Source organism: Hippopotamus amphibius, chromosome 6 (genome assembly GCF_030028045.1).
Source record: "Hippopotamus amphibius kiboko isolate mHipAmp2 chromosome 6, mHipAmp2.hap2, whole genome shotgun sequence".
Taxonomy (NCBI): Eukaryota; Metazoa; Chordata; class Mammalia; order Artiodactyla; family Hippopotamidae; genus Hippopotamus; species Hippopotamus amphibius.
Window position 1 is genome coordinate 130,174,307 of NC_080191.1, and position 15,121 is coordinate 130,189,427.

Here is a 15,121-nt window from a genome sequence, read left to right on the forward strand (position 1 = left end):
ACTCAGCTTTGTTTACTGTTTCATGTAAACATTTCACATGTTGAAAATACCTCCCCCCCCCCCACCTTCTTGTCAATTGCTGTTCAAAAAGAAATCCTCTGGGCTTCTATAAAGATGCTGTTAGTAATGTTTCTTTGGAGACACTAACTTTACTTTCTGTATTTGCCTGTATTGTAGGCCTGGATCTTACATATCGTCTTTTGGTACGTCTGACTGAGAGGGAACATGACCTTGACAGTTAAAATTTAGCTCCCCGATACCGTACTGTATGTTCTAATGAAAAACAGCAGCTCTGGTCTTAAACTGACTATCTAAGACTGAGCTTTTCTTGTCCCTGGCCTAAACGATAGTAAACCCAGAGGCTTGTGCTCCATGAAAGATGTGCCTTGTAAGGTAAATTTTCAGGAAGGTTTCTAGTTAAAATGTATCCCTGTGATCCACAGAGAGGAAGTTTTATAGATTGAGCCTGTGTCACTTTCACCTCCCTTTTATATAATTATGTGGTATGTGGTGTAGTCTCTGTCATGGGGGTTATGCTCTAAAACAGCAAGCAAAGCAGGAATTGTACACGATCAAAAGTTTATTAAATTGCCCATAAACAACAGTATACGGACACACTGCATCTCAGTGTCCACCTAGGCAGCTTTTCTCTGTCATTGGAGCAGCTCGATGTTTCTCTGGGAAGAACCAGGTGAACTAGCTTGTCTTAAAGATGTATGTGACAAAAAACACTTACTTTTAAATTCTGGGATCACATTCTGTACCAAGATTGTGCATAGTCAGATTTGTAACATACGTATAATGCAAAAAATCCTCTGGCTAAACCATTGGCGAACTAAGAGAAAAATGCCATGCTATATGAATCAGTTAGCTGGTTTGAAGCTTTGATTTTCAACACAAAATCAAGCAAGACTTTGGCGCATAGAGACCAGGGCTAGCGATGTCCATGGTTGTGGGTTTCCAGGATCCTCTTAGGAGAGGGTCAGGTGGGTGGGTTGAGAACACTTTTGCAGGCATGGAGACATCCTTGGAAGTGGCAACAACATGAAAGTTGTTATAATTTTGATACATGTAATTCTTTAGCTTTATCCCCCCCGCCCCGCGGCTGTGAGGTGGACAGAGTTGGTATTATTCCATTCATACAGGAAGAGGCTGCAAGTGATGGGTTTAACCACACAGGCTGGGGCCAGGAATGGAGCACAGGGGTGCTCCTCGCTGTTGTGTGTGTATGTTCGGGGAGGGAAGCTCCTGCTTCTCCTTCTCACTTTCCCCATCCTGCTGCATTGCAGCCACCATGCTCTTTGTTCACGATGTTCCCTTGTATTCATAACTTGGTTAGCTTATGGATTCATGAATGGGCTATTCCTGGGATATTTATGAGGAATTCTAGGAGACTGGATTAACTCTTTCGAGCCCTTCAGCAGAACACTGGGAGACTAATTTGCTAAATAGTACCTTTGTGGTCTGGAAGAAATAGTCAGCTGCCTCAAGTGCCTACTTTCAGCCAGTGAATTAATTACCCAGCTATTTCTAGCTCAGTGTTTATTAGGCAGATTCACTGATCCATCATTTTAGCCTCTATTTAAAATTTTGGTCTAAAGTCACTTTTAGAAGCTTTCTGCAAATTGTTACTCTTATGAAATGTTATAGTCAGAAAGCTTCATACAAAAATGTTCTTCGAGGGACTTCCCTGGTGGCACAGTGGTTAATAATCCGCCTGCCAATGCAGGGGACACGGATTTGATCCCTGGTCTGGGAAGATCCCACATGCTGCGGAGCTACTAAGCCCGTATGCCGCAACTACTGAGCCTGCGTTCTAGAGCCCACGGGCCACAACTATTGAGCCCATGTGCCACAACTACTGAAGCCCACGTGCCTAGAGCCCATGCACCACAATAAGAGAAGCCACCGCAATGAGAAGCCTGTGCACCGCAATGAAGAGTAGCCCTCTTTCGCTACAACTAGAGAAAGCCCACATGCAGCAACAAAGACCCAACACAGCCAGTAAATAAATGAATGAATAAATAAATAAATAAATAAATAAATAAATAAAGTCCTTTGATGAAATGTAGAGTGGGGATAGCTTTTCACTTGATCTGTCCCTTCCAATTTTGAGATAAACTCCTTGGAGGACTGTCATGAAATTATTTTCCCTATTTTGTTGATGCTTGCAGCATCTGAGAATTTGAAAATAATTTGTTTTTATAAATAAGAAAGCACAACTGATAAAACTGTTGCCAGTGTGCTAAACATAATTTTGATTCTTTTTTCTTAAAATTTGCTTAAAAAAATTTTTTTAATGGCTTGTGCTGTTTGAAAAACTAATCAAGGATATATAGTCTTTCATAGCCAGCAGGAACTTAGTCTCTTTCTTTTGCTTCCCCTTTCTTTAGGTTGGCCTAGTGATGGACATAATATGTGATTATTATAAACATGTCATTTCTCTTTAGGTTCCCATCCTTAGTAAAAAAGAAGATGTTTTTGCATATTTAGCTAAGTATTCAGTGCCAATGGTTCGAGCAACGTGGCTGATCAAGATGACTTGTGCCTATTATTCTGCTATTTCTGAAGCGAAAATTAAGAAACGTCAGGCTACTGATCCCAATTTGGGTAAGTGAGACATTATGGTACATTTTACATTATCCTGTAAGTAATTGTTGCCTGCACCTTCTGTACCCGTCCCAGTGAGGTGAGTACTGAGAAGGTCCATTAGTGAGGCTAAAAGCCGCACGAGGTGTGGATGGAGGGCTGGTTCTGTTCACCCAGGCGCAGATTCCTGATCGCATCAGCAAGTCCTGTCACTCTTCCCTCCAAAATGTGTCCTGTGTCTGAACACTTCACCACCACAGTTACTGAAATGCTGCTTCAAGCCACCCGCATCTCTTGGCTGCAGACAGTGGTAGCCTCCTAACTGGTCTCTCTGCCTTTATTTTTGCTCCTTACATCCTAGGTTCTCCACAACTGCCACACTTATTGCTCGGCCAAAATCATATCATATCGTGTCCCTGTTTATAACTTTACAGTAGTTTCTCATTACCGTTAGAGATCCAGGTTCTTGCCCGCGGTGCTGTCCGTGATCTGCCCCCTCTTCCTGCAATGTTCCCAGCACACGGCACTCCTTCTGCCCCTCCAGCACGCCGCGCTGCTGCCCCTCTCGAGGCCTCTGCCTTTCCTCTTCCCTGTACGTGGGTTGCTCTTCTCCAGGCTATTTGCAGCCTTCTTCTCTTCACTGAGGCTTTGGCTCAACTGTCATTTCTCCAGGAGGTTTTCCCTGGCCACCCAGCTAAATAGCATTCTCTCTCATTCTCACCTTCCTCCCAGTTATGTTCTCATGCATTGTTATTTTATTCATGGCACGTTTCTCTGTCTGAAATTATCTTTTAAGATTTTGTGTCTGTCACCCCCCTCCCCCCCCCACACGCATAAACACACACACACACACACACACACACACACACACACACACACGCACTGGTAGATATTTGTTGAATGAACTGAAGGGAAACTATTCTCAGTCAGAGTTTCCATTCTTTTGGTGACTAGACAGTGACTCCTTGAGGTGGTGCTAAAACATGCTTTATAAAAGGTTTGATGCTACATTAGAAATGTGCACAGATTATATATGAAGATTCCATTTAAAGATTAGGTTTACAAATAATTCTTCATGAAATGGAAACGTACTTATGGTTTTATAGTGCCGATTGCCAACTGCAAAGCTCTGAGGAGCAGGACAGAAAGTACAAATGTCTCCTGATACTAGGAGGCGTCCTAGATGAGTGAGTGAGGGGTGACGTGTTGGGGAATGGTAAAGGGCCCTTGATGAGCTGGAGAGTGGAGGCCCTCTAAAAGCAGGAAAACTTAAATTCAAAACAAAGAAAATGGCCTAATTCCATGGCTGCTACCTTTGAGTTCAGTATTATCTCATGTGTGTCAAAAAAAACAAGCAAAAGTGAACTATACTTAACAAAACTCTGTAGTGTATATATGTAAATGTCAAGGGAAAAAAAGGGAGAAAATGGTCCACAAAGTTAACAATAGTTATTTCTGAGCATGTTTTCACAGTAGTTTTTTGTTAACTCTATATGTCTATTTTTTTTCATTAGCTTCTTATTTTTTTGGGGGAAACAAAAGAAATGTCTCTTTTTTATTACTACAGTAGTGTGTCCTCATTACAGTATTTTCAGGTAGATTCAATACAGTGTATAAGGTTCTTTTCTCCCTTCTCCATGTTTTCATTCTTGAACTTTCCTTCATTCATATACAAACATGTATGGAAATTCTTCTCTCTCTCCCTGCATCTCTGTCTATACGTGTATTTATTACATTTACTAGTAATTCTTCCCATAACCTGGTTATCTAGTTGCTTACTTACACCTCTACTTTAATGACAAATAGGCATCTGAAACCTAGTGTGTATCAACTCAAAGTTGATTTCTCACCATCCCTAAACTTGTTCCTTCCTCAGACTTCTCCTTAGTAAGTGTTATATGTAGTCACCAGGTGAAGAAGGGTAAAAAACATATTGTCATTCAGGGCTGTTATCTTTCTCTCAAAACTCTGCATTCACTCCCTCAGCAATCCTGTTTACTTTGCTTTCAAAATATAATCAGAATTGAACAACGTATTCCTCCTTCCACTGCTGCTATCTTGGCCCAAAGCACCACTACCACCACCTTTGCCTGTGCTTTTTATTGCAGGGCCTCTAGTGATCTTGTTTTTGTTCTTGCTCCTCTAATGACAACTTTCTACTTTGTAGCCAGGGTGATCCTGCTAGGACATAATAAACCATGGCCCAGGCCTATGCTCAGCATCCTCTCGTGGCCGCCTGTCTCTTGCAGATGTGGGCCTCAGCCAGCATCAGGAGCACAAGTGCATGTCATGACCTCAGGCACTGACCCGTGGGTGCCACTCTCCCTCCTGCCCTCAGGTGTCCCCCTGGCCTGCCCCCTCCTCCACTGCTGGCCTAGCTCAGAGGGTGCTTCCTAAGAAATGCCTGTCCCTCTGTCTTCTTGTCCTACCTCATTCTTCTTCATAGCTCTTAATGCTATCTCTTGTTGTATTTTAATTTATTGATCACCCGTTCCTACTGACTCTGAACTGTAGTGTTTTCTTCATGAGATATTTTGTCAGATTTGTTCCGTGCTGGATCTCCTCGGACAGTACCTCGCGTACAAAAGATGGTCAGTAGTTTTTACGATAAATAAGTGAATAATCAGGCTTGAAGCGTTTGTGTGTGTGTTTGTGGGTGCGCATGCATGCTTTTTTTTTTTCTCCCATTTTCTAATTTGCCCCGATTTGTAATCCTTGAAACCGTCAGCATTGCTAGCTGTAGTGGAGAGACTACTCTTCATTCCTTAGATGCTCTTTGTATTTTATGGTGACTTGTTCCTGTTCATGTTTTCCTTGCTGTTCCGTTTAATCTTATTTGAACTGTCATAAAAAGGCAAAAAAAAAAAAGGTGCGGGAATGATTCTGCCAAATGAAATGTAAAACAATTTTAGGATGAATGAAAGTCTGATAGACCCTTATCATTTGTGAGGAACGTGTGGTTAGAGTTTTTGGCATCCTAGATATGAATGCATCACCAGGGCTGTATGACTTCCTCTACCAAATGGAGGGAAGCCTAGCTCCAGTGTCTAGCTCAGAACATCATGGACTTCTGATTGAATTAATTACTTTTACTATTAATTACCTTACTAGTAAGACCAGTTAGTTTGGGGAGGGGGTTATTTTCTAACCACCCCCAAGCTAAAGTTTCTGTCATTTGCACACCCACAACAGATGGTTGACTAGCTTCACTCACTAGCTGTGTTTTCTCTTCTTTCATAAGCCACCTAACACACGATTCCATTTTTCGACTCAGTTTATTTACAGAGTATTCCATGGTCTTTATGATTATTCTTGTGTATTAAAAAGTGTGACTGTTAAATCCATGAAGGCCAGTTGCCTGCTCTCCTTTTCTCAGGGTAGAGTATAAAAGCTTTGACCTAAAAAGTGCTTAAGGCTAAAAACATTTAAAAAATGCGTGAATTTTAGGAGTTCACCCCTAGCCTCTTAGGTCTAGCATCTTGGAAAGAGCTTTGGGCTGTGCTCGTCTTGGCTCTGGTGCTACGTGGCTGGGTAACTGAAAGCAAAGTCCTTAGTCTCTCCAGACGTGGGTCTTTTCAACCTTGATCCAGTCCACAGTCCATGTGGACTTTGATTGTCATGGTCTTCAGCCTTTCTTTTTCTCGACCTTGACGTTTTTGAGGGGGGAGGCCAGTAATTTTGCAGAATGTCCCTTGATTTGTATTTGTCCAGTTACTCATCATCAGATTCATGTTATGCACTTTTGGTGGGAGTATCAAGGAAGTGATGCTGTGAGCGTCTGTACCTCCCATCACATCGTCGCCGTACCGGTGGTGATAGCTTTGAGCTTTTGGGTAAGGTGGTGTCTACCAGATTTCTCCACTGCAAAGTTACTATTTTATCCTTTGATTAATAAGTAATTTAACTAGGTAAATATCCAGTTGCTCTTTCTATATTCTTACAAGTGTTTTAAAAAGGCTAATGTAGTGTACTATTTATACTATATGAAAAGAGCACACAGTTTCAAATATCTGATCTCGGTTTATTATCAGTCTGTTACACCTGGTACCTCTCACTTTCTACTTTGTCTTCAGCACCTTCTTTAGCTTCTTTAAGCAAATTACACAGTGCATTTGGAAGCAGTTGGCTGTGTAGACATTGCCATAATGTAGCAAGTTTCACACTCCAGGCAAGCTCTACAGCCAAGCAAGTACACACATATATATGTGTTGAATTGGATTAAATTGCATACACTTCGGAAGATTAACTTGCAGGAATAGTTTCTGCATTCTGGCTTTGACGGTGAAAAGAACCGTTCAGCACATTTGGGGCAAGATTGACTATCGAGTGTCACCCTTTTCTGGCGTTGGTTTTATGGCTTCCATTGTCTTGATGATTGTTCTTAGGATCTGTAAAGCGTTTTCAGTAGAAATGGCCTTTATTCTGTTGTAATAGAAACATATGTTTTATTTTCAGTTCCCACATTCAGCGTTGGAACAGAGCTATAAAGCACTGCTGTTGGATTTTATTGAAGAGAGTTTTTCCTGAAGTTAAGTGGGCTAACAGCAACGAGGGAGCAGTCCTGTTGTGTAAATTCTTCAAATGTAGTGACGCAGAAACCCTCACTGTCATTATGCAGAGTTACAGATCTAAAGTGTAGATTAAATGAGTTGTTGCCCTGGGGAGCTTGCAGCAGGCAAAGACATACCCGGTGCAGTGTGTACCCGGAAGTGAGAGGGGCGAGAGGGACCTTGGGTTTCTAGGTGAGGTTGCACGTGTAGTTTCAAAGAGGGGCAAAGAAATGTTTCACTTGGACAAATCCTAACATCAGGGCAGAGATTTTTAAGCAGAGGTGAAACAGGGAAGCTTGGAAGAAGAGACTGTAATTCTCCCTCTTGATGAAACTTGGAAAAAATAAGAGGCTACAGGTGGACATGATGTTTAGAAATGCTGTGCAGCAGATGGGTGTTAGAGACTCGAGAGAAAGACCACCAGACATGATATGTATTTGGTTTCTGATATTTTTTAGAATTGAATGAAGTTTTGTTTTTAAAACAAGAATAAATTTAACTGTCTTAAATGTTTTGAGCTCACCAGAGAAAAGCATTTAAAATGGGCTAGCTAAGGGAGTTCCCTGGCGGTCTAGTGGTTAGGACTCACTGCTTTCACTGCCAGGGGCCTGGGTTCTCCCTGGTCAGGGAACTAAGATCCCGAGAGCCATGTGGCACGACCGGGAAAAAAAAAATAAAAAAATAAAAAAATAAATAAAATGGGCCAGGTAACACTTAAAAATAAAAAAGTCAAACTTACAGAGAGTTATATAATTAAAATCTTTGAACAGGTTTGGAAATGGGACTTCATAGTGCATAACACAGAACCTCGTATATTTATGTGTAAGAATTTCCCCGTACAATAAGGAGGCATCTTATCATGAATGAGTTATGTGAGTCAACCACATAATAGCATCGACCACCATCATTGCTATCACTGTAACAGTGAGTATCTCTTGAGCGATGATGGAATCACCCTCACTGCGGTAAGTGGGATTTTGGCACCCCTGACAGTCCTAGGCTGAATCAGCTCCTGACGTGTGCTATGAAAATAAGCTTCCCAGCCTTGGGGATACCTCCTCCTTTTGCTGTTGGGCCCTACGACGGGGTCTCCTGTGGGCTTGTGTGAAAACAGTTGGTCCTCCCCAGGGCTACCAGGATGGCTGTGATGTGCTGTGGAGGTGGTGCCGCCTTCCCCGTTTCTTAGCGAATGCTGGCTTGGCTCTGTGTCTGGTCCGTCCGTTCTCTGATCTATTACTCAGGAACCCTGGGAGAGAGGTACTTTATCCCCAGTTCACAGATGAGGACACAGATGTGTAGGTGGAGGACGGGGCCCCTCCGCACGTGTGTCCCGACTAGGCTGTGGGGTCTGCGCTGGGCGCTGTGCTGGGCGGTGGGGACAGAAGGGGAGAAGGTGCTCACTGCCCCCTCGGTGTTCACACGTGGGGGGCTGGGGCACAGCCGAACAACCCGGATGTTAGGGGAGGAAGGAAGAGCAAACCGGTACGCGAGTAAAACTCGAGGGGGTTCCAGGGGACTCGGGACGCCCAGGAATGTCACAGAGGAAGTGACATTTGGGTGCAGTTTTGAAAGAAGCAGCATTTCCTAGGAGGACAGAGTTGGGAGCTGTTGTGCGGGGAATGGCATTTCTGACAGAAAAATGGTATCTGCAGAGGAATAGGGTCAGCAAGAGGTTTGACGTGGAACTGCCAGGGTTTACTTTCGTCTGGCGCGTCAGTTCCCCGTGGGGCAGTGATGAAAGGCTGTGGAAATGTGTTTGCTGGAGTGGGATGATGGGGAGCCATGGAAGGACTTCTCCATACTATTACTCTTGTTATAAGACTCCCCCTCAGCTTCTTGTCTGTCAGATGGGCATAACTGACAGTATCTTCTGAGGATGAAATGAGTCAATACCTCTACAACATTTAGAACAGTACCCGCCACTCAGGAAGTGGCCAGTACATATAGACTGTTAATAGTATGCTACAACTGCACTAGGACTACGAGCCAGTCTCTATTAATTATCATATGCATTGTGCTGGGAACTTTACACACATGATTTGTTTTTCGTTTTTTTAAATTGTTTATTTATTTATTGGCTGCATTGGGTCTTCATTGCTGCGCACAGGCTTTGTCTAGCTGTGGTGAGCCGGGGCTGCTCTTGGTTGTGGTGTGCGGGCTCCTCATTGCAGTGGCTTCTCTTGTTGAGGAGCACAGGCTCTAGGCACGCAGCCTTCAGTAGTTGTGGCATGTGGGCTCAATAGTTGTGGCTCGCGGGCTCTAGTGCGCAGGCTCAATAGTTGTGGTGCACGGGCTTAGCTGCTCTGCGGCATGTGGAATCTTCCCGGAGCAGGGATCGAAACCATGTCCCCTGCATTGGCAGGCGGATTCTTAACCACTGCGCCACCTAGGAAGTCCCTGCAGTGGAGGTTTTATTATTTCATTCTGTGTATGAGGGACCCAAGCCTCAGAAGTTAAGTACCTTGCTGGCACAGGTGAAGTGGATCTACTAGAAGATGTTTGCCCTTTCCTCCCCACTGTGATGGTTGCTAGGGGGATGTGCATGTTGTGGGTCTGGGACCCGGGAGGCGAGGAGCATCACTAGGGAGAAAGGTGCTGGCGGGGAACAGGCTGCAGGACTTGGGGGCTGTGGGCAGCATCAGAGGAGCCAGAACTCTTGTTCTCGTGGGTGCCATGGGAAGCAGGCAGAGAATAGCAAAGCCCAGGGTGCCAGAGAAATGAGAGACAGACGAAATTGCGTGCAAGATGAGCAGCTCTAATTCTGGCTAGAAATTGTTGGGTGTTCAATATGGTAAAAAGTGACAAGACGTATCATGGGCATGCGGCCTTTTTTTGGGAAACAGATTAGAAGAAGCTTAAAATGCTTCGTGGTTAAACTGCCCAGGGAACTGCTCTGTTTACCCCAAGTTGTTTCCTCTGTACCCCTGAGGTTTTGTTGGGTTGGGCGTTCGGGTTGGATGAGAGACTTTTCTTGGTTGCCTATACTCTTGGAACCACCACCCTTATCGCCCTCAAAATACATAGAAGAAACAGCTACCCTTCTTGCTCAGTGGGTAATTAATTTGTGACACATTCACTGAGCCATTTGGACTGCAAAAATAAGCCCCACTAAACACATAATTGACAGTCTGGTTTCTTATCTAAGCCAACCAGCTTACTTTCAGTTCAGGTCCTTGAAGTTGGTACATACTTTTTTTGATTCCAGGGACAAGGTTTGAGTTTCAAGTCAAGATTGCCTCCACACTGTCACATGTTCCTTGTTTCTTATTTATGATAAAGGAGATATCTGCCTTGTTTACTATGAAAATAACCCTGAAGGCTGGACACATGTGCTTGTATAAGCATAAGTTAAATTCGTGCTTTACCTAGGCATGAAAAATAGGTTTTAATTGGTGAGGTAATTCTGGCTATATCTGGTAAAAGCCACTCTTCAATAAACCGTTCCATTCCTTTCACCTAAAAGTTTTAGCATCCATTGATAAACCAAGTCCAAATCCATTATTTCATTGGGAATGGCTAGATGTTGGCATTCTTCTGTAAAGATGGGCTTTCCCAGACTTGGGAGATGCCAGGCCTGTGGTGGGTGGTCAGAGCAGAGGTGGAGGGGCATTACCCAGTGACTTGAGTAACTGCCACTCCCTTTTGATGGACAGACATGTTGCTCTGTGGCGGACCTGCTGTGCCTTGATGATGGTGCAGTAGACAGCTGTTAATTTGTGTCAGTCCTGAACCTGATGCCTCTTGAGGAAATTGCAACCCTGTTTTTCTGGGGGAGGGGAATCCCTCCTCCCAGTGGCCCCTACCCATGTCCTTCTGGCAGGGCTGTCCCCACTCCCTTCCTAGAGGGCCTCCATATAGTAAGATCTGGCCAGTCTTGCTGTGATTGGCTCAGGCAGGTGCACGTGACCCAAATGGGTCCAAAGGAAGAAAACCCAAGACTTTGGCTGGGACTGCTGGGAAACAGCTCCTGCTATGAATACGTAAAGTTACACATTCATAAATTTTGGAGAGTTAGGAAGAGAACATCTTTGGAGGCCGTTGTTCACCCTACCGTGGTAGGTGTGAGCTAGGAGCTGCCCAGGACACTATGTGGAGAAAACTGCGTGAGCATGAAGTCATCACAGAGGGAAGCAGGGCTGAGAGAGGTCATAGACAGACTTAGGTTAACGTGTGAGCACCTGGATCCAGCTAGGCCTTAAGTAAGTACAACCCAGGACTTTGCAGTTATTCCCTTAATTGTTTTACTCCAGGTTGAATTTTTTTAATTTAATTTTTTTTTTCTTTTTTAAATTTTTGGTCACTTGTGTCTGGAAAAGGCCAGACTAATAAATGTAACCATTTACAAACTCCAAGAGACCCTTGGACACTCTTCCTTTTTTTTTTTTTTAAACTAGGGAAAACGTTCTTTGCTGTTGTTTTTGTGCCAACTTTAGGGTTTTCAGAGAGGTTTGGGGCAGAGAACGGAAAGTGAAGATGTGGGAGCTAAGAGTCCTTCCAGCCCCAAGGTTGAGCGAACCCCCTTCCAGCTAATTATACCACAGCGTCTGGGATTAGAGCCACCTTCATTAAACTTTTAGGAGTCTTGGAAGGATAGGGCTGGAATTATACCACTGAAGCTTGGACAGCTTGGTGTGTGCCAGGCATTGTGCTCAGAGATGTGTGTGCCTCATCGGGAAGCTCACCTCAACCCCATGAGGTATTACTGCCACTCCTCCCTTTGCAGATTGAGATCAAGGCTCTCTGGGTCTGTCAAATGACTTCTTCAAGGTTTCCCAGTTTGCAAGAAGTGGAGGGAAGCCTTGAATTGAAATTTCCCTTTTCAAGAGCCCTTGGATTTTTGTTTATTTGTTTTTGTTTTTTTAAGAAGTTGAGATATAATTGACATACAATAAACTGCTTATATTTAAAGTGTAAAAAAAAAGGGCTTTCCTTCGTCAGCTGTGATGAATCATAATTATTTCTAAAAAAAAAGGAAGAGTAAATGCTAAATTCTTTTCCTTTGAATATCAGTTTTCAGAGTAAGAATTCCTGTAATTGCACATGTAGTTTTTTAATAAATGAGTTTCTCTATATTTTTCTTATTTAAAAAGATTTATCTTTGGTTCTTGTTATGGGCTTACTGATATTTATTCATTCCGTGTTTTACAACCAGTTATACTTGTTGTTCATTTTAATGTTCACATTGTCCCAAAGGTGGCCAATGGAAGATGCTTCCAGCTATTTTGTATCCTTTGACATGATACCATTTGACTTAGAGCACCTCCTTTTTTGGCACAGAAAGTCTTCCAGGCTCATCTTGTACTTTTTCTGCCTCAGGTCTGCAATCAGGCATTTCTTTATGGAACCCTACTTCTTTCTAGTGGGGAATGGTATTTAGAAACCAAGATCTGGTTGCTGAAGGTGCTCCTTGCTACTAGGATGTCATGGCATCTAAGCCCTGTCAGTGGATGGATGGACACATAAATCTCTGTGTACCTGTGTGTGTACACGTGTTGTACATGCCTATGGGAGTTTATATTCCTATTTCCAGTTTATCTCTAACATTTCCATTTAACATGAGAGATTTTTATTAATTTTTTTGATTTTATGTTTATCTCATATCTGTTACATGCACAATGAAATGGTTTCTGGTAACAAGGATATGGTTACTTATTTGTTTTACCCTGCTACAAACATATACTAGCTTCAGAATTAAAATCTGCTATATGTTGGGAAGAAAGGAAATACTTAAGTACATAATATCTTGGTGGGAAGTGAGAGAGAGGTGAATACTACATTATCTTCCATAGTAGGAAGATTTTAATGGTTAAAATCAGGAAGTACAGCTGCAGGTATGTTATTTAGAGATAAAGCAGTCAACAAAAGAAGCACAGTGGATGAAAGAGTTGAAAATAATTGCTTTTGGAAAATGGGAAATGAGGGAGTTTATGGACAGTAGGCTGCTGTTTTTCACAATAAGTCGTGTACTCTAAGACATGTGCAAGTGTAACTTTGATATAAATAAAAAGTTAGCTAAGCTTAATCTCAGTCCCAGATTATTACTCTCTATTTTTGTAATTTTGATACCTTTCCTGGAAGATACCTTGCTGTAAAATGTGTTTCATGCAAAAGATTTGAAGGAAGCTCAGGGAATGCATTACAGTTTTGGTTCTTCTTGGATAATGTTACAAGAGCTTACTTTTCACTCAGCCAGGTACTTGCTGCTTGGAACCTTAACAAAAATTGGAAGACTCATTATTTTTCCAGGTGTGGAGTTGTTCAGTTAATTGGATATGAAAATTTACAGAGACTTAAAAATTGAGGTAAAAAACATCAGATTTATCATCTTAACCATTTTATGTGTACAGTACAGTCATGTTAACTGTCTGCACATTGTTGTGCAACAGGTCTCCAGAATTTTTTTATCTTGCAAAACTGAAGCTCTATACTCATTAAATAAACTCCTTTTTTCCCCACGCCCCCCACCCCCAACCTCTGTCAACTGCCACTGTACTTTCCTGATTTATATAAACTTTTAAAATTTCTCATCAAGTTTAATATGCTACAGTGTAACTCTGCATTCCACATTGTTGCCCTATAGAAACATATTTCAGCTTTTTCTAAAGTAAAAATGTTATAGCCCATTCCATATTAGAATGCTAGTGTGTGGTGGTAGTTGGGGGTGTGTGTGTGTGTGTGTGTGTGTGTGTATTTATGATCAGTTAAATTTTTGATGAAATCTGCTCGTGACTGCTTTTTGAATTTCTTAGATGCATTCAGAGAACTTATTATATTTCATTTGAATAAAGAATGATTTAGTTAAAAAAAGTATATTAAGATTCTCTGCATTGGAATAGATGCTGTGAAGAATTTTAACCAAATGTAGGCTGTGCTATCTGCCTTCAAGGGGGCTGCCTTAAAGGCATTTTTGTGGAAACAAGATGCATACCTAAAACGGAGAGCAATAGTCAGTATTGATTACCTGTAATCATATAGGAAATGACTGCGAGACTGGAAAAATTAGGGGAGGTTTTCTGTGAGAGTTAAATATGAGCTGGGCTCTTAAGAAATCTAGTCTTTAAGTAAAAATTGGGAAAATTTTGCTTGATTTTGTTTTTGCATCTTAAAAAGTATTTCTTGGTCTTAAATTAGCTAATTATCTTCTTCTCTAGCAAACTGAGAACAAATAAGTTACATTTATAGTTCTGTTACATGTACTGAGTTTGCTGTGGTTTTTACCACTGTAATTTCTTCTGGTCTTGTTGGTTTGGGTGAATAACCTGGTCTCGGATTTCCTGTTCAGAACCCATTGCCACTCAACAGTTTCTCTGTTCTCTAGTCACTTTTAATGTTGACTTTGACTTCCGATTGAATTAATTAATCTGTGATAAAAATCTGTGATCAGAATCCCAGTTTCATTAAAATTTAATTCTCTGCTCTTTACGGCTGTCAATACATACATGTACGTGTACACTTGGAACATATTGTACAGCAAAAATATCTGTTTGTTAGAAGTTTCTGTAGTTTGCCGCCTGGTTTCATGTATTGTCATGTGGGGCAGTCCTCTGAGGTACCCTCAGAATCCCTCTGAGGTAGCTGTGTATCTGTTTTACGAATTAGGGTGAGAAGATCCATGGAAAGTGAGAGAACTGAGAATTCCATCCTGGACTTCCATCTCTGGGTCCTATTTGTGTTACAGAGTTTCTAAGCTGCTCATATCAGAGGGGTGACTGTGCGGGATGGGGGAGTGATGTTGAGGGGAGATATGAAGGTGTTTCATGAGTTTTATTTGTCATGCATCTTGCACATCTATTGCTTAAAGTATAAACAGGAGGATTTTGAGAAAAGAAAGCTGCTTGTATGACTTAAAAACTTTTAAAAAGTGGGTAACATATCCATGGTAGAAAAACACAAATACCCAAAAGGATGTAGTGAAGTCCCCCCTCACTGTGTCCTCCTGCGGTCTCCCAGACCCCTCGCCATGCACTTCAGAAGGAGTTGTT

General features: G+C 42.2%; 1 protein-coding gene across 1 annotated transcript in view; it reads left to right on the top strand.

The window, feature by feature from the left end:
- The window catches only part of MED12L (mediator complex subunit 12L), a 329,018-nt gene that overhangs the window by 39,648 nt on the left and 274,249 nt on the right, over positions 1 to 15,121 (top strand). The window contains exon 6 of the mRNA XM_057737852.1: positions 2,451 to 2,610. Coding sequence (XP_057593835.1) covers positions 2,451 to 2,610 — 160 coding nt within the window. The remainder of the gene's footprint in view (positions 1 to 2,450; positions 2,611 to 15,121) is intronic.